General features: G+C 35.5%; 1 protein-coding gene across 1 annotated transcript; it reads right to left on the reverse strand.

Annotated features, from left to right (window-relative positions):
* Positions 1-15,244: 15,244 nt before the first annotated feature.
* On the reverse strand, positions 15,245-20,523 carry LOC143916821 (tubulin alpha-2 chain-like). Its single transcript, XM_077438068.1, is given in 7 exon segments — positions 15,245-15,720; positions 15,723-15,794; positions 15,797-16,004; positions 17,167-17,295; positions 17,396-17,568; positions 17,652-17,889; positions 20,470-20,523. Coding segments are annotated over 7 exon segments (1,350 nt in total).
* Between the last annotated feature and the right edge of the window lie 573 nt (positions 20,524-21,096).

Consider the following 21,096-nt stretch of genomic DNA (forward strand, 5'->3'; position numbering starts at 1 on the left):
TGGAATAAATTCTTCAAATAAACTTCAGTGAAGTTTTCCGATGTTGTGAAGTATTTGCTTAGAGAAATCGGAATATAACAAATTTATTTGTTTTCAGGTGGAATTCATTGATTTGAAAAGAGAGAGGCATTCAATGGATGTATTTGCCAGATACATTAATTGAAGCCTTTAAATCGAGCTCGTTTTTTGTTCTCATCAGTGACAATTATGTATGTATTATCAATTATAATTGAAATGCATATACATAGCTTGTGGGTATAAAAGGGAGCAAATTCTATCTGTGACGGTGGGAAAAGTTGCAAAAATTGTTAAAATTTTTAATGTTAATTTATATCATGTAAAAATTATGTACTATGTATGAACACACAGTCAGTTTCATTGTATTTTTGTGTAAAAAAAATATAAAAAGCCCAAAAAACTATTAATTAATTGACTTATTGTTTAAATTTAAGGTACATTTTTAGCCCATTCTCAAAGACTTCAAAGAGTGTTTGTCTATAATAGTCCCCTGTCCAAACAATGTTTATATTTTAGGTTAAAACAATGAGTGAGTACGAGATTGTTAAAATACAAAGTGTTCCAAAGCCCAGGTCACACAGGGCTGTTTTGGTCCTCCGGACAAATGCATCTCCGGACTCCGGAGAAATGTATGCAGTTAGATACAGCGTTTCATACCGGGTGATTTCTTAGTCGCTCACATTTTCATACATTTGGTCTGGTCAGTGTGGCCTAGAGCTATGTTCTGGAACATGTGTAATGAAATTAAATATTTATAATATAATACTGATTCTTCACAAGGTATAAAATTCCGACTGTTAAAATATTGATCAAAATGTATAAAAATAGAATATGAGATTTATGTATAAGTTATATGAGATGATCGAAAGATATGTAGTCATATTATACATAATAATATGTAAATTAAACATCCTCATTCAGCTGTCACTTTGACACTTGTCCACGCTGTCCAGTTCTAAAAAACAACACCGGAGCGCTGCTGTCTATTTGCCGACTCCACTTCAAATTCATGCCAAATACACGCATTCGCCAAAGAATTTGCCGAATCCGTGAACTGGGTAACGTGCTTGCATTTTTCACGCATTCGGCAATTCTCTTGCCGAATGCGTGTAATAGACAATTTCACGGATTCGGTGTAACACATACATATGTTGTACATTCAATAGTTATTGCATGCTTGATAGCATTATATGACAAATTAGTAGAAGTAGTAAATAATATATTATTTAGGTCAAATAATACACATCCTAAGTTCATGTGTCACATAAAGAGACGTATGAACTTAAGATGGAGTGCAATTGGACGATTGAATGTTGTTTTTAAATTAAAAATGACTCTCTGCTTGAAGAAAAAGATCTTCGGTCAATGCGTTTTGGCTAGAGTATTCTACATATATGATATATGTAGATTATAGATTATTATATTATAGATTAGATATATGATATATCTAATCTATAATTTGGAAAGAGACTTTGTATGTAAATATCCTTGGTCGTCATCGTCCGTAGATCGGTGACGTCATCGAACACGTGATTCGATTTTTTTTTTTCGATCCATGGGCGCCGATTTTTTTTTTCGTTTCAATGGATTCACCCCCGCGGGGGCGCAAGGCGAGTAGCTTCATGGGGCCCCGCCAGGGGCGCCACAAGGGGCGCAGCCCCGTGGGGCCCCGAAGGGGGCGCAGCCTCATGGGGCGCAGCCCCATGGGGCTCAAAAGGGGGCGCAGCTTTATGGGGCACAGCCTTATCGGCCGCAGCCTTATGGGGCGCAACCTTATGGGGCGCAGTCTTATGGGGCGCAGCCTTATGGGGCGCTGTCTTATGGGGCGCAGCCTTAGGGGCGCAGTCCTATGGGGCGCCGCCTTATGGAGCTTAGCCGCATGGGGCCCCGAAGGGGGCGCAGCCTCATGGGGCGCAGCCCCATGGGGCCCCAAAGGGGGCGCAGCCTCATGGGGCCCCGAAGGGGGCGCCGCCTTATGGGGCGCTGCCTTATGGGGCGCCGCCTTATGGGGCGCAGCCTTATGGGGCGCTGTCTTATGGGGCGCAGCCTTATGGGGCACAGCCTTAGGGGCGCAGCCTTATGGGGCGCCGCCTTATGGGGCGCCGCCTTATGGGGCGCCGCCTTATGGGGCGCCGCCTTATGGGGCGCCGCCTTATGGAGCTTAGCCACATGGGGCCCCGAAGGGGGCGCAGCCTCATGGGGCGCAGCCCCATGGGGCCCCAAAGGGGGCGCAGCCTCATGGGGCGCAGCCTGATGGGGCGCCGCCTTATGGGGCGCTGCCTTATGGGGCGCCGCCTTATGGGGCGCAGCCTTATGGAGCGCTGTCTTATGGGGCGCCGCCATATGGGGCGCCACCTTATGGGGCGCCGCCTTATGGGGCGCCGCCTTATGGAGCTTAGCCACATGAGGCCCCGAAGGGGGCGCAGCCTCATGGGGCGCAGCCCCATGGGGCCCCAAAGGGGGCGCAGCCTCATGGGGCGCAGCCTGATGGGGCGCCGCCTTATGGGGCGCTGCCTTATGGGGCGCCGCCTTATGGGGCGCAGCCTTATGGAGCGCTGTCTTATGGGGCGCCGCCATATGGGGCGCCACCTTATGGGGCGCCGCCTTATGGGGCGCCGCCTTATGGAGTTTAGCCGCATGGGGCCCCGAAGGGGGCGCAGCCTCCTGGGGCGCAGCCCCATGGGGCCCCGAAGGGGGCGCAGCCTCATGGGGCGAAGCCCCATGGGGCGCAGCCTTATGAGGCGAAGCCCTAAACGGCAACTGATCATGGGGGCGAAGCCCTTGACGGCATTTAATCATGGGGGCGCGAAGGGGCGAAGCCCTAATAGGCATTAACTAAGGGGGGCGAAGCCCTAGGCGGCATTTAATCATGAGGGTGCGGAGGGGCGAGGCCCCAAAAGGCATTAGTTAAGGGGGGCGAAGCCCTAAATGGCATTTAATAATGGGGGCGCGGAGGGGCGAAGCCCTAAAAGGCATTAACTAAGGGGGGCGAAGCCCTAAACGGCATTTAATAATGGGGGCGCGGAGGGGCGAAGCCCTAAAAGGCAACTGATCATGGGGGCGAAGCCCTAGACGGCATTTAACCATGGGGACGTGGAGGGGCGAAGCCCTTATCGGCAACTGATCATGGGGGCGAAGCCCTAGACGGCATTTAATCATGAGGGTGCGGAGGGGCGAAGCCCTAAAAGGCATTAGCTAAGGGGGGCGAAGCCCTAAACGGCAATTTATCTTGGGGGCGCGGGGGGCGAAGTCCTAAAAGGCATTAACTAAGGGGGGCGAAGCCCTAGACGGCTTTGAATCATGGGGGCGCGGAGGGGCGAAGCCCTAAAAGGCAACTGATCATGGGGGCGAAGCCCTAAACGGCAATTGCTCATGGGGCGTGGAGGGGCAAAGCCCTAGAAGGCAAAGGCTCAGGGGGGTGCCGAGGGCGAAGCCCTAGAAGGCAAAAAAAAAATGATTTTTTTTTTTGATTTTTTTAATTTTTTTTTTTAATTTTTTTTTTGATTTTTTTTTAATTTTTTTTTTATTTTTTTTTAATTTTTTTTTTTAAATTTTTTTTTTAAATTTTAAAATTTTTTTTTTTTTTAATTAAATTAGCTTAGTCATGTTTAAGCGGTTTATATTATAAACACTGAGCGAAGCCGGGTAATACAGCTAGTCTAATCTATAATTTGGAAAGAGACTTTGTATGTATCCTTGGTCATCGTCGTCGTCGTCGTCGTCCGTAGATCGGTGACGTCATCGAACACGTGATTCGATTTTTTTTTTTTCGATCCATGGGCGCCGATTTGTTTTTTTCGTTTCAATGGATTCACCCCCGCGGGGGCGCAAGGCGAGTAGCTTCATGGGGCCCCGCCAGGGGCGCCACAAGGGGCGCAGCCCCGTGGGGCCCCGAAGGGGGCCCGGGGGGCCCAGCCTCATGGGGCGCAAGCCCTAATAGGCATTAACTAAGGGGGGCGAAGCCCTAGACGGCAATTAATCATGGGGGCGCGGAGGGGCGAAGCCCTAAAAGGCAACTGATCATGGGGGCGAAGCCTTAGACGGCATTTAATCATGGGGGCGCGGAGGGGCGAAGCCCTAAAAGGCATTAACTAAGGGGGGCGAAGCCCTAAACGGCAATTAATCTTGGGGGCGCGGGGGGCGAAGCCCTAAAAGGCATTAACTAGGGGGGGCGAAGCCCTAGACGGCATTTAATCATGGGGGTGCGGAGGGGCGAAGCCCTAAAAGGCATTAACTAAGGGGGGCGAAGCCCGAAACGGCAATTAATCTTGGGGGCGCGGGGGGCGAAGCCCTAAAAGGCATTAACTAAGGGGGGCGAAGCCCTAGACGGCTTTGAATCATGGGGGCGCGGAGGGGCGAAGCCCTAAAAGGCAACTGATCATGGGGGCGAAGCCCTAAACGGCAATTGCTCATGGGGCGTGGAGGGGCGAAGCCCTAGAAGGCAAAGGCTCAGGGGGGTGCCGAGGGCGAAGCCCTAGAAGGCAAAAAAAAATAAATTTGATTTTTTTTTTTGATTTTTTTAAATTTTTTTTTTGATATTTTTTTTATTTTTTTTTGATTTTTTTTTATTTTTTTTTAATTTTTTTTTTAATTTTTTTTTTAAATTTTTAAATTTTTTTTTTTTTTTTAATTAAATTAGCTTAGTCATGTTTAAGCGGTTTATATTATAAACACTGAGCGAAGCCGGGTAATACAGCTAGTATAATATAAATTGAAAATATTTTTTTCTATTAAAAACATGACAAGAACTGAGTTCCAGCACCTTTTTTTTTCTTCAAAAAAAGCCTTGGTAGTATGTAACATTTTTACTGTATTTATATTTTTAAGTACATAGGTAGAGTTTCTTATTAGGAAACCCAGTGATTTGATGACATTTTTTGTAATATACAGTAACGTGCAGAGAAATCGCATCACTTTCAATTCTTCGATGTTTTCGATTTTTTTTTAATTAAATGAAGCTATACACGAGTTTTTTTGGTTTTATTATTTGATTTCAACTATTTAACATGTTTTACGATTAAAAAAGATTATTTATATTTTTAAATTAAGGCGAGATACGAATTTAAAAAAAACATGCACAATAGGGCATTTTTCTTATATGTATTTCAAATGTCTCTAGCTAAAATAATATTACAGTATATATTTTTCTATGAATTAAAATACATAGGCAATGGACATATGACAACAATAAATAGTAATATAATAATTATTAGACAATCGTCTAGATTTTATGACGGGATCAATACCTGCCTGCACAGACAATACGACTTTTTTTAGTATGTCGTCCGAAATTTCTTCAAACCATACATTTTCAACAGTTTTTTTAACTCATAATTTGCCCCAGGGTGTTGTTTTTATTCCCTTTGCTTTATGATAGCCCATAAATATTCGATAGGTTGTAAGTCGGGACTATTGTCTGGTCATTTGCGACTATGTCGGTAAAGTTTCATTACTTATGTACATATATAATTAAAAATAATTTTACCATTTGATTTACTAAACACGACAACAGAACATTTTTTTATATTTAAAAACAGTATACCAATTATTTAAATAGTTCAAATTTGTTTTAAGTGTAGGTTCATTGGTGTATTTTATACATTTAAATACTTTCAAGTTTAATTATATCATTTACGAAAATATATTTATTATATCATCATGAAAATGTTGAATAACACTGGTCCTACGTGAGAACCTTTGAGGAACGCCACTAGAAAGTTCTATTTGAACTGATAATAATATATTGGATAAATATCTCCGAAACCAGTTTAGTAATACGCCACTAATTCAGATGTTATTTAGTTTATATAATAGAATCTCCATATCAACCATGTCAAATACCTTATTAATATCTGTGTAAATGGAGTCTACTTTTTTAGATATGGCACAGGTAGAAATTTATCAGATATGGAACTGGAAATAAAATTTTCATATAATAATAGATTGGATAAAGTAAAGCCACATTGCTGTAGAATAATGACGTTTTTAATAAAGGGAATAAATTCATCTAAAACTAAGCTTTCGAATAGTTTTGGGATAGTTGATAATAGAGAGATGGCTCCATAATTCGAAGTATGTTGTCGGGACTTTATTTGCTTTCACTCCTTTCGGCAAAACTACACATGTTCAAAGTTAATATAAAAGCTAGTACAAACAGAAAATGTATTCCAGATTTATGTAACATACATATTTAATATAATATAACGTTCAATTTTGTCGTAATAAATGTGGGTGGTTTAAATATGAAAATCTGAGTTTGTACAGCGGAGCATTTGTGAGCAGAAACTTGAAGACGATGCTTTTTTCGTTTAGAAATTTAATTTGCAAGATCGTTGACTTTCTATTTCTTTTCGGTGATGAAATTGGAGAAGGATCTCTCAGAGCCTCAGGGTGGAGTCATTTTGCGTATATTTTTCCCTGCAAGAAAATCGTCAGTAGGAAATTCGATATTAATTGTTTTCAGCCAGAATAAGATATGCTTGAATGGAAAATTCGTTAATTATATTTTATTTATAAAGTCAACGCTGCGCTGTGCCGCGAAAGCGTATAACACAATTTCGGCGAACCGTATAGTATTACAAACTCGTCTCCCTACATTTGACATTCGCTACAGTCGATAATAATTCGAAGGACAATCGCCGATTGGGCATTGAGCGAGCGAAATTTTCAATTTTCCCTCGAAATTTTCCGACACGCTTTGCTTAACTCCAACTTAACGACGTTAGACGACACATACACGCTACGTAAGGGTGCCATTAGGTTCTCGCTGGCGTAAAATTAGGCAAATGATCCTGTGTCTCGTTTGTTCCGAATTTATATTATATGTATTACATGTAAGCGGGCGTTTGTTTCGGTGCGCCAACAGGAAAAGCTTGATTGAAGACGCAAAGCTGCGAATTAATCTCGCAGACTTTTGCCCCTTTATATCAGAGTGAGTAACTCAGTCTCAACCCGCTCATTATTAAAAATTTGTTGTATATATCATGTGTGATGTGAACCGGTTGTCGGCGAACCGGCTGCTTGTGAACCGGGTGCGTCTGATGATGTTTTCTATGTGTGTTTTGCTATTTCGTATTACGTGTTTTGTGCTTTCTTCAGTTGGTTATGTATGTATGTATGTATGTAGTATGAAGAGTTTGAATTTTGCTTTGTACATAAGTTCGTGTGTTGGAATTGGTCGTTTGTCGGAAAATATCAGTGGTACTACATGGTGTACAAATTTAAAATATAACTGATGTCTGAAAAATATCAAGATACTGTCTAGGTACAATTGTACAATTGCTATAGTGTCGTACGATTGATATAAAGTTGGATTTAAATTAGGATACAAGACGAATGGCTCTATGTTCTCCGTGTCTTAGTGTATTTCTGTGTCGTATTTATTTTTGATTTTTAAATGCTTTTTATTATTACTAAATTATGTTCACAATGCATCTTATAGCTATTTTATTACCTACTGATCTACTAATCATTTTCTATTTTACAATACAAATTTAATTTTGTTAGTAATCATAGTATTATATTATTATTTTATTTATTTTTATTTTTTATTTTGTTTTATTTATTGAAAAAAATCAACAGACAACAAGATGTAGAAATGCATAAAAACAAAGAGTAAATATATAATATAATATATATATATATATATATATATATATATATATATATATATATATATATATATATATATATATATATATATATATATATATATATATATATATATATATATATATATATATATATATATATATAAAATCCGAGTCCAATTACAGAGTTCAATTCCTGCTAAGTCTCGCTATTGGCCAGACCTTGGTTTGTCAAGGTCGATCGTTTCTTAACAGAATTTGCCAATTTTTCTGATTTTCATTGAAACGATTCCTGTAAAATTGGCGTTTCCTTCCCAATTTTCTGTTGTGAACCTTTAGCTATTGTTATATCTTAGGTTTCGCCATATTGCTCACCATAGTTGTCTCTGTGGTTGTTTGTCGAATATAAAATTCGTATTGTTACATGCAAGTTATTCATCGTTATTTATCGTATTAATACGATGTTTGTAATATCTGACCATAGATGTCAGATATTGTTTAGATTTACATGTATCTATGTAATAATTATGTGGACCAGGAAGGCGCATTTGGGGTTTACCTGTTAAGCCTTCCTGGTATATTTGTATATATGTATGTATGTAAATATATGTATGTAAAAAATAAAATAAATTGCATAACTAAACTAAGTGTTAAAATATTGGAAAAAGGTTATAAAATAGAATAGAAGAAGAAATGGATCAATCGGTCAAGATTCTCTTGATGTTAGTCCTGAATTGATGTAGTGAAATACCGAACAGATCAACCTCATTCAGCTCCCCGTTAAATATACGATAAACACGCTGCAGATAAGAATATTTTTGGGAATTAGTATTGAAAAGATTTAGTAAAAAGAGTGCAACGTGTCTAGAATACCTAACTGGGATCCTGAAATCAACCTTACTCAGTAAATCAGAACAATCAAGGAAACCATTTATGAGCTTAAAGAAGAATGTAGCATTAGTAAGTCGTCGCCTGACAGAAAGATTGTTAAAAGATAGCATTTTTAAAATATCAGGAACAGTAGTATGGGTATAGGTAGGAAAAAGGTAGCGTAAGGATTTAATAAATTTAAGTTGGACTTTTTCAATACAATTAATATGGGATAAATAAAAAGATGACCAGATAATTGAGGCAAATTCAAGGTGAGACCTTACAAAAGAAAAATAAAGTTATTTAAGTACATAGGGATTATTAATGGATTTTGTTGAGAATTTTATTATAATGTTAATGTACAGCATCATAGGAAAAACAGCTCAAAAACCTATTTACAATTCTTATAAATGCTCATAATACATCTCATACATGATATTAACTAAAAATTCTTTTAAGTCGACGATCTAAAGCACATTGTGTTTAGGTAATCTGTCTGAAGGGTATAGACATTTTGTTGTAATCACCGAGACTTTTCACAAGTGTGTTATAATTTGGTCACAGATTAGCACGGGTATTCTAAATATACAAAAATAAAATAGAGTGAAGGGTTTTGATCGAGAATTATTTTGCTGACACCTGGTGATTAATTGTACTGTCACAGGAATCATCACCCATAAAAACGAGAGTATTAATATTGTTACCTGTTATTGTTTTACACTTGAATAGTATGCGCGATATCTCTCTCCACTAATCTCAAATGATATGCATCTGATTGCATTTTTATATTTCTAAAAGTAATATGTGAGATACAGGTAGATCACTTCCTGCCAGAGTTTGCCAGTTTACCTGATTTCATTGAAACCGTTCCAACAAATTGGTATTCTTGTCCTATTTCTCGCGAATATTCGAGTTTTTGACGTTAAACATGACATGTTTGCGTCCAAATAGTCATAGGACATCTCCTTATATTTCATGAAATTCATAACCTCTTTGGTTTTTTGTGTTTAAATTAAAGGTATACATATATACAAGGAAGCTCCTTGAATAACTGAAAGAAATAACCATCAAAATTTAAATTATTAGACCGAAATAACATTCCCCCATACAAACACCCATTGTGAGCGCCGCGCCCTTTGATGGAGACTTTCGAGCAAACGGCGACTTTAACTTCTCGGTAATCAGTGAAAATGTATCATGATCGACTCAGTTAAACTGTAATATATAAATATAGAGTTTTGTTTTTATAAAAAATAATAATAATAAAAAAATATTCTCGAAAAAGAGATATATTTATTTTTCGACATTTTTGTCGAGACAAATCGATTGGTTGGAGGCACAAGAAATTGTTAAAAATCAATGAAATTTTTTATTTAACATTATTTTGATACGAGAAAAGTTTTTTATTAGGTTCATCCGTGAAAATCCAAAAGTCGTATTTTTCGCTCCGGCTTAATGTACATATGTATTGTCATGTTCCAAAACGCAGTATATATATTTTTTTAAATTACTTGCTTAACAAACCACTCTCGGAGTCTCGATGGTGATGACTAGTCCTTTTGTTAATTTCTATTGTTAACCTATTTTTTTGCTCTCTAGAGAGCAAAAAAAATGTTAACAATAGAAATTGACAATAGGAACCCGTTTCAGCCCCCTCGCCCACCTATCTCTGGTGATGACTAAAGCCTGGACCCAGAGGGTGCCGCGTTTTGTTCAATTGTTGTAAATGCATTGTTAAAGGTTCGCCAAACGTTTTTATTTTGAACTCTAGCTTTGTAAATAGAGCTAAACCGCCCCGATTCCTGGAAAAAGCACGGTGTCTATCCGCAGTCTAGTGATGACTGACTAATTTGATCGAATCGTGATCTATATAAATGATTTCTTTATCTCTTGGGTTGGGCAAAGTCCGGCATTCCTATCGCATGTGACTATCCTTTTACAGGTTGAGTTGAATGGTAACTGACTGGCTAATGTGATCGAATCGCGGTCTGAATAAATGATTTCTTTAACTCTTGGGTTGGGCGAAGTCCGGCATTCCTATCTTATCTAACTATCCCTTTACAGGAATTTTAATGGACTTGTTACTCACGTATACGAATGTGAGAAAGTGAATTTGATTATTGTGGGAATTACATTGATAAGCGAGGTACATATCAGTATATAAAATAAAATAAAATATATTCAGGCCCGTTAATTTTTCACTTTTTGACACTATTCAGTTTAATTGAGTTTTAATGTAAATATAACCATTGTATGGAAGTCGATTTACATAGTAGATAGGTCATCTAAATCAATATGACCTGTTAGAAATCGTGCTTCTGTCTGCTGTGAAATTTCGGTTTCATATCTTTCTAAATGGAAACAACTAGAATTCGTCGACCCCAAAACTATATATTTCATAAAATATTGTGAAGGATTAGTCTCGTGCCCCCTTGAGAGAAAACACGTGACGTTGGTAAACTCGTTTCGGTCCGCGGACCACAGATGCGACGTCCCTGGCGTAATTCGTATAAAATGAAGGTGCTCTGGCTGTGTTGCGAGGATCATCCCGTTTCTTCGGTGACAACTTTAATTAGTTACCTGCGCGGCCTCTTAAACTTTAGAGCTAGGTAGCTGAGATTTTAATTAGCAACCCTTTTTGTCAGGGGACGCAAACCGGCGGTGCTTGAGATAGCTTCCGAGCCAGACAGCTTTGAAAGCCCCTAAGATGGAGGGCGACACCATTTTGTTTGAATACATATGTATGCACATTGCGTTTTACCGCGGGCTCGGTTTTCAGAAGTCCAAAGTCTAAGTGTAGAAATTATGAGGGTTGTAAAGTGGTTGAAAAAAATCAATTTCTACCATTGATTCTTAACTTTTTGAAGAAAAACTTCTTTATATGGAGTATAGTGTTTTGATGTGACGTCATGCTTCATAACAAAACTATGGAGAAGACATCCACCCCTTCCCCCTTCCCAACCCTCCTACTTTCTTGAAGATTACCTTGATATGTAAACATTTGACATTTTAAAATTTTGTTTGAAAAACTATCAACATAGAAATACAGGCAAAATTTTACATTTTTACAAGCTTTTTATTATATTGTTTTTTTTTATCAATTGCAAACATCGTATACAATACGATCAATAACATTTTCATGTAAACATACGAATACACATACAATAAACATCCATAAAGACATATATGGAGAGAAACCTGGCGAAATCTGAGATATAACACAATGACTCTATACCCATCGGGCACTCTCTACACATAGATATCTTTGGTTGATAGGTCGCGAGACCTTATTGCTTGTAGTATACGACGTAGTATAGGCATTTTGATCAGGTGATCATCGCTAGTAAGCCAATGGTTGACGAGTACCACTCACCTAACCTCTACGTTACACTATTAAAAAGTCGGATAGATTTTAAATTTTGAATCTATCAATCAGTTATTATAGTCGAAACTTGATTTGAGTGTTCTTACATTTAAATAAGAGATATAAAAAATCACGTCTTAATGTGAACCGTCAAGGAGGTTTGTAAAAAGTATATTTAATCCGCTATTAAGCTTTATTTTGAGCCAACAAACTTTGTGATATTATTTCATTAACCTATGCTTCACCTGTATAGAATAACGCCTCTTATACCAACCTTTCCAAGCTCCAAATAATACAAAATAAACCCCTAAAAATAATTTATAACACATCCATCTATACTAACCTGAAATAACTGCATGCCATAAATACTATTCCGTTAGTCACAGACATTACTAACAAACTATGTAACTAACTAATTCTTTGATAGAATCACTAATAACCATACAAACACACTTTGTGAAGAGTCTCAGTGATTACAACAAAATGTCTATACCCTTCAGTTATAAACACAGATTACCTAAACACAATGTGCTTTAGATTGTCAACCTTAGAGAGTCTTGAATTAATATTATGTGTTAGATTTATTATGAGCATTTATAAGAATTTTAAATAGGTTTTTGAGCTCTTTTTCCTATTATGCTGTAGATAAACATTAGAATAATATAATACTATGATTAGTAACCAAATTAAATTAAATTATAAAATAGAAAATGATCTGTAGATCAGTAGCTATTAAAATAGATATAAGATGTATTGTGAACATAATTTCGTAATAATAAAAAGCATTTAAAAAAAAAATAGGTTTTTGAGCTCTTTTTTCTATTATGCTGTACATTAACATTAGAATAATATAATACTATGATTACTAACAAAATTAAATTAAAATTGTAAAATAGAAAATGATCAGTAGATCAATAGCTATTAAAACAGATATAAGATGCATTGTGAATATAATTAAGTAATAGTACAAAGCATTCAAAAATAAATTATTTCATGCACTTTTTCAGAGCTAAAATCAAATTTTCGTCCAATGTTGAATTAAAATGTATGTATGTATGTGTGTACATATATACAAATAATATTTTATTGTGAGTTTTAATAAATTAAGTATCATCCTATACCATCCCCTTCTTTCCATTGAAATGTTACGCTATTTTTAGTAACTGTTACGCCGTAATTTAGTAGAGGGACACCATAACATCGCACGATTAGGCGCTCAATTGCGCGTTATTCATACCGAAACTGAATTTAAGAAAATATACATACAATATAAGACAAAAAAAGAAACAGGACTGAGACGAAGCGAGTGGAAGGGGTTTGGCCTGAATTAATACAGACATATGTGGCAGATCGAAAAGTCGACGGGGCATTACTCGAGTCCGGTCGAAAATATGGGTTCCTCGGCCGAAATTCATTTTTATGTCTTTTCCCTTCTTATATATGGCGGTCATCTATTTCGCGTGGGATAAGCAGATATCCGACATTAGATTGGAACACTTGCGCCCCCCCCCCAGGCTCTTCTACACTCTCAGATACGTTTTGAATAAGTGCTTGTCGTCGGCGATCGCGCGGGAAAACCTGGAAAATGGGGGAAAATCGAACGTACCTGCCCTGCTCCGTGTCATCAATCTCGGCTTCCGGGGATCTAAACAAGACACTATCTCCCCAACTCACTTCTTTTATGTAATAGAATTACGTTCGATTTCCACGTAACGTGCCAATCAGTTGACAAAATATTAAGGTAATTAATCTGTCTGGATGGGCTCGGGTTTTCATTTGCTTTAAAACTAGATAGCGGGTTTGTATAGACGTGTGAAATTTTTATCGTTAAATCTTACATAGATGAACAAAGGCTTGCCTATCTTTTTGTATCTTTTTTGAAGTAAAATAATCTCTGAATATAATATTACATAAACTTGTCTACGCATGTGCGTTGAAAATCAAAATGGCCGCCGTGTACTAGTTTGATAGTTGTATTTTTGGTTGAAACTTATATTTATGTGACTATATTGGTTTATTACACTTCCAATAGTAATCATTTTGAATCAGGTTGATACATTTATATATACATATTATATATTAAGTTTATGTAATGGATAGATCACATTGATTTTAAAAACATATGTACATATGTAGAATAAATAGGCTTATAAAAAGTAATGCTTTTTACTAGACTTTTCTATGTTTCATTTCGCTGACGATTCTGTATCTATTCCTACAGTCTTCCGATCGTTTTGAAGTTTTGCCATTTTGCGCGGTTTGGTCAACGATGGGAATTTAAATCGATTCTGATAGTTCGATGGTGAAAAATAATCGTAATAGACACGTTTAAAAATGCAAAAATTTTGACGTTTAGCGGTCAGTAACCAGAGAAATGTTATAATAATAGAAGTGGCTGTAGGCGTTATATTGTTGTCAAGTGAGGATTGTACACAGTCATTCCTAAATAATATTAGCATCACTCGGATTTGATGCTTGTATATCCGATAAAAGCTTCTCTGTTTGTTTTTATTACTCGCAAGATGGGCAAGTGCATCGTTAAAAATTGCACAATTCATTCAAAAACGAACAATAAACAACATGGAATACATTTTTATAAGCAAATTGATCATTTAAATAACATATTAGTCAATTAACATCGTAGTTTGACAGTTTTTAAAAGTGTCATGGCGATCGCCCCCATTCTACATAAACTTTCAGGAGTGGCACCAGAGAAATGTAAAAATTATTTTTAAATACTCAATCATAACTATAGATTATAATTATAAATATAAATATACTAAATTATAATAATTATTATTATTATATTAATAACCAATTATTTAAGTTTAATTAATATAAACATCGTTCATTTTACATATTTGTATTATACATATTTTTGTTGAAACTATACATTACACGTTAATTTAAGAGTTCCCAAGGACAGTCGAATACAAAAAAGTGGATAAAAATAATCCACCAACTGAGAAATTAAAAGGATTGGCCACCAACGCCCAACACCACCATATACTCAAATTGTAAATAGATCTATATCAAAATGAAACTTTCATTTCTGTAGTGAATATGTGATGACTCTGATTGTATTCCGTGCATTGTAGGGTAGTTATGGAGACGTGTTTAGCAAACTCCCCGCTTTGGAGCAATCTGTTAGGTGATTGTGCATGATTAATTGAAGAACAAAAAAAATATAATTTGTGATGTAATTTATTGCCAAAATTCAAATCAGTAAAAGTATAAATAAATTTAATTAAACATAGTAACAATATAAAATTGTTATTACTGTCTCACAACACAATAATTGTGCTCTAAAAAATTGGCCAGATAAAAACTCAATACTGCTACAACAATTCACAATTCCGCACTGGTGACTCCATCCGCTTCCACACAATCAAGCCCAGCCTCCTCATAGTCCATCTCCAGAGTCACCAGCCTCCCTGAACTCCTCCTCGTCCATACCCTCGTTCGCATACCAATGAATGAAGGCCCTCTTCGAGAACAGCAGATCGAATTTGCAATTTAGAGAGCTCCATGCGGACCTCACTGCGGTCGTGTTGGCCAAGAGGGTGGCTGACCTGGTCGTCGGACCGGAACCGGAAGTAGAAACCGGAACTCGAGCGTTAAATCCCACTTTGAAGCCGCTCGAACACCAATCGACGAATCGAAGATCGCGTGATTGGATCAAGTTGGCGATGACTTCGTTCACATCCCTAGCCGCGACATCTCCCCTATATAACAAACAGCATCCCATGTACTTTCCCTGTTTCGGGTCACATTTGAACATGAGATTGTCGTTCTGGAACAGGTCTGATGTAATTTTGGGCACGCTCGCCTTCTCAAACTGCGATTTTTCCGCAGACGTAATGGGGGAGTGGGACGCTATGGAAAATGCAATCTGGGATATGGGACTAATGGGACTAAGTTCATTTGAAAATCTGCCAAGTCTGCTTTTAAAACCCGTCAAATCTCAACGACGATGTCATCGAAGAGTTGACTGAGCTGATCAGTTGGTTCAAGTTGGTGTAGGTGGGCTTTGAGATGCCCCATTGATTCGAGCAGATGTCGTATAAGGCTTCATTGTCCAGAAGGAAACAATAGTTTGAATGCATCATTGTTGTGTGTGTTGACATTATTGCGTTGTATGGTTCAACTATTGCTGATGAGATCTGCAAAGCAATAAGAAAATTAATCATCAAGAGTGGCTTATATACACTATGATATATAGTTTTATTTTATTTTAATTTTTGAAAAACAGAAACAAACAGCATTACAACGTTAATATGTATATCACATTAATATCAAAACAGTTTTGTAACGCTTAACAACAAGAATGAAAAAATGAAATAAAAGCATTGAAAAATGGTAGATATTGCATATATGTACATATGTATTACTAAAAAAAATAATCAATAGAAATTTAAAGACATAAAAAGAACAACAAAATGGATTAATATGAGGAAGAGTATTGTTAAAAGAAGAGCAAAATCTATGTATATAAAAAAAATGGTGGTAGAACACGGATTAATTAATGTAAAATAATGAAGAATTGCGGAGGAATTTGAGTGGACATTGGAATAGGTTCTAAATATGGACTATCAATTATATGTATAATTCAAAAGCTTAACAAAAAACATAAAATCATAAATTTTCCTCATAAAACAAAACGATCACCGTGAACAAATCCGGAATTGCAGTAGACATGGAGTTTTTTTATTTATGCTTTTAAATTATTAACACATACGCGATAGAAAGTATTTCAAACAGTACTAAAAAATTTCAGATGACTTCTAAAAAATTAATTGAAAAGCAAAATGTTGGATTATGGAGTTTAAAGGGCTTATTAGTTTAAAATTGAAACGCAAATTTCTGTATGCCTTGCTTATGATTATGACAATTTCCAGTGCAAACAGCTTCTGGTAAAATATCTATATGAATGCTGCTGGTGAATATATGAATGTCAAATTTGGGATAGGTTTTCATAAAGAGATTTTAGCAGAGATTGATAAATGACTTACGAATTAGCAAGAATTTTAAAATTTAAAAGTGTCTCCTGAAAAATCACAAATATACGTTTCGTATATTAAAATTAGTAGAGTCGAATAAAATAAAAGGTAATCCAAATGATTAGGAATACGTATACAGTTAAATGGATAATAGACCAATAAGATAAGTGTTCAAATGGTATATATGTATGTATGAATATGAGGATTAGATTAAGAGTTAGTCAGATTATCAAGATGAAATCGAATTGAGAAGCTGTCATGAATTTTGACATTTATAATATCATTTTTTTTCCTTTGAAAGTAGAATAACACTGAAAACACTTACTTTAGGCGATGGATATACAGCTGTTTGCAATTTACTTTGTTTCGGATAGTAATCGCTCAATTTTTCCATAAGAAGTGATGTAAATCCAGAACCAGTTCCACCACCGATCGAATGCGAGATTAAAAATCCCTGGAAGGATATAAATCGGAAATTCAAACTCTGAATGTGGTAGTTCGATTTCTGCGATAAAATAGCAATATAAATTTATATATTTATAAAAGAGAATTACTTGTAAGGCATTGCACTGATCAGAAATTGCTCTAATGCGTTCCAAAACGACTGGTAGCAAATTTCTACCGACTGTATAATAACCGCGAGCGAAATTACTGGCCGCATCCTCTTTTCCGCTGATGAGATTTTCCGAATCGTATAATTTTCTATAGTTCCCCTTTCGAATGGTATCTGAAGTTTTTTCAAAGTAAATACATTGAAAGCAATATAATATCACTTATTAGTTGACGATTGATGCAAATTATTCTACCAACCGATTATGCTCGGTTCTAAGTCTATCATAATCGTTCTGGGCACCATATTCCCCTGTGAATTTTCCTTGAAAAATATATTACTTGGGGCATTGCATAGGCTTTGTTCACTTTTTGGATCGCCGGCTGGTGTGTTTTTCATGCCAGCTGGATTTAATCCATGCTCCAGGCAGTATAGTTGCCAACAGTTATCGCCCATCTGTATTCCGGCTTGACCGATGTGAATCGATATGCATTCTCTCTGAAATATAAAAGACAATTTTATAAATATATATGTATATATAATACAGTTGGCGTGCGATGAAAAATGTTTGCCTTTCTTCTGTAAAGTACTGTAAGTGATGATGTATGGAGACTGTCACATTATTGTAAATTAGACAAATTTAATCAATATACATATGTATATATGTATGTATATAAACATGTGTGTATTCAAATTATCATACCATTTTTGATAATTTTAATATGATTGTATGAAAATTTTGATCCAAATTTAGAATTTTGTTACTAGTCGATGTTCATCGATATTTTTTTACACTGAAAAACAAAAAAAAAGGAAACAATAGAAATTCATTTATTTTTGAATGCTTAAAATTTAAATTGAAGAATTATTGTTCAATATTTATTTACGTGTCTATGTAAATACTGCTAATACTACTTTTTTATAGTCAAAAATATTACACAACATAATGATAGTGATTCTATAATTATGTAACATCGTGTTGCTAACTATCGTATTACTATTTAATACTAAACGTTTATTTTAGTATGAAAAAAATCAAATTATTATCTAATTTTATGTTACTGGTGCCATTACCTGGTGTTGTTTGTGTGGTAAAAATTGAAAAAAAAAGGATAAAAAACTGAAGTGTACGCTTTAAGTTAGCGTACTATGAAATTTTATTTATTAATTTATATAAAATATAGCTTAATTGATAATTATATATAAATTATAATATACACATACACATACGCACATACAACTATTTAAACATTCATACAGAGGTGTTGCCTTACAGCTACCAGAAATTTATCAATATTACTTATATTTCTAATTTAATCTGGCAGCTTATTATAAGTAACAACACCTCCAGACAATATGCTGTTCTTATTATTATTTAATTTTAAATTCTGTACTGTTAATTTATTGTTACCTCTACTGCTATATTTATGCAAATCTAACAAATGCCTCTTATAAGATGTCTATTGAAATACTTTTCTTATCTAAATAATAACATTTTCTTATCTAAATTATAAATAAAAACCAACATAAATATTTTCAGAGTATCACTAATATTTATCTAATTCGTTTCCTTTAACATTGATCTCATACTAGTATACCTATTGACGAGTATCTAAGATACTCGTCATGGTTCTATCCTGTATTTTTTGTAACCTATTTTTAATTGACAAAAAGCACAGAACAGATCCATAATATTTATATAAAATATGGTCGAAAAATTGCATTCTATTTGTATCATGATTTTAGTATTTTCTGACAGAATTTTCCTAAATCTACAAAGTACTCTTGCGTTCTTAAGTACTTTTTTTATTATAAATTAACCATGTAATTTAAAATCTAACCTGTCATCTAATATTATACCCAAGTATTTAATGTTATCCACTATTTCTAAAATTTTTTCAGCCATACTCACCACTTTTATTGTTGATCCATATCATTTTTGTTTTAATAATATTCATTTTTTAATTTATTTACACATAACCAATTATTTACACGGCTTAATTCTTCATTTAAGACGTCACACATCTCTATTCATCCACAAAAAGAATTTTACACTTTTTAACAACCTCATTTATATATAAGATAAAATGCAGAGGTCCTAAAATTGATCCTTTAGGTATATCAAATTTGGTGGCTTAAAATTGATTTAAATACAAATATTCTGAACTGAAAAAGAAATCGGAATCCGGAACTGAAACAGGAATCCGGATTCGTACCTGAAAAAAGAATCAGTATCCGGAACTGCAACATAAATCTGAATCGAAATCAGAATCGAAATCGAAAACGGAATCGAAATCTATATCGATATCGTCGTCATAGAAAATTATATTTTTTCGATAACGTCATGGACTCTACCACCCAAACATTACATACTTACATACATACATACATACTTACATTAAACGTTTCAAAGTATCTTTTGAAATTATATATTAAGATATGTATGCATATACAAATTCACATGCAGGTTCTGTGTGAAATGAAATGTATTGTTACAATTACATACACACCTGGCCCTCGAACAAATCAGTACGTCATTAAATTAGTTATTAATTATTATGTTAATTGGTAGATTACAGTAATGTAATTATATATCATGTTAATCAGCGAACTAATGTTATAAAACAGAATTATGACATTAGTTCGCTGAACTAACAGAATATATTCATACGTCCGAGCCGTGTGAATATATTCTGCGAAAAATAATTATAAAGTAGAAGATGTAGTTTTGGATTAAATTTATTGTATAATGCATGTTAAATGAAATTTATAATCGTTAAATATAATATATTATATGTAGAGTGATAGTCATGTTTTTCAATCGATTGTTTTAAAAGTTCGCTCTAGCTCAAAACCCAACCGTGCAAAAGTCGTAAAAAATTATTTCCACACATTTTAGGATTGCATTTATTAAACGAAATCAGTATTTTTCGTGTATGCATTATTTTAAGGATTTTATCGAGGACATTAATGGTCGGGAACTGAATGGTCGCGGAGCTCAATCTCGTCTGTATGCGGCTCAAACAACAATCACACGGTTGGGAAATGCTCGAGATCACCTCAAATTTCAAGGGTTACCTTTACGAAACAATGACCGTGATTTACAAATTGCCAGAGGGTGACTACCCTCATTGAGGGGGTGGCGTTTCGTATTGGAATCAGTTATGACAAAACGCGCGCGATATTATCATCGAAAGGTCAGTCGTAAACCCGCACAACTACCACGTGGAAACTTTACTTTAATGTCGTTTGCAAAATTATTTTAACGCACGACGAAATATTATTATGTAATGGAATTTGATACATATTTTAACATCGAATCCATTTTGTCGAGGATCTCGTCCATTATTTAAAATTTCCTTTTTTCCCCCCCGTTCCTACCCTTCGAGGCAGACATTCCCCTCAATTTTTCGGCTCTTTTACCGATCAATCATTCATAGTAGACCCTTAGCCGATCCTGTTATATATATTTTTTTCATTCTAAATAATGAAAAATAACAGAAAATATTGAATTATTAGATCAAAGAGGATGTCGAAAAAAAAGTATAATCCCTTTTGTTGAGTTTGACGTATTATAGCGTTCGACGTTCTAGCGCTTATGTATGTATGGACATAAAGAGTATAAATTTCATATATATATTTATTATTTTATTTTTATTTTAATTGCATTGAGAATACCCGTCGTGTTGTAAAAATTGATTAAAT

The sequence above is a fragment of the Arctopsyche grandis genome, chromosome 9 (genome assembly GCF_051622035.1).
Source record: "Arctopsyche grandis isolate Sample6627 chromosome 9, ASM5162203v2, whole genome shotgun sequence".
In the NCBI taxonomy this organism is placed as follows: domain Eukaryota; kingdom Metazoa; phylum Arthropoda; class Insecta; order Trichoptera; family Hydropsychidae; genus Arctopsyche; species Arctopsyche grandis.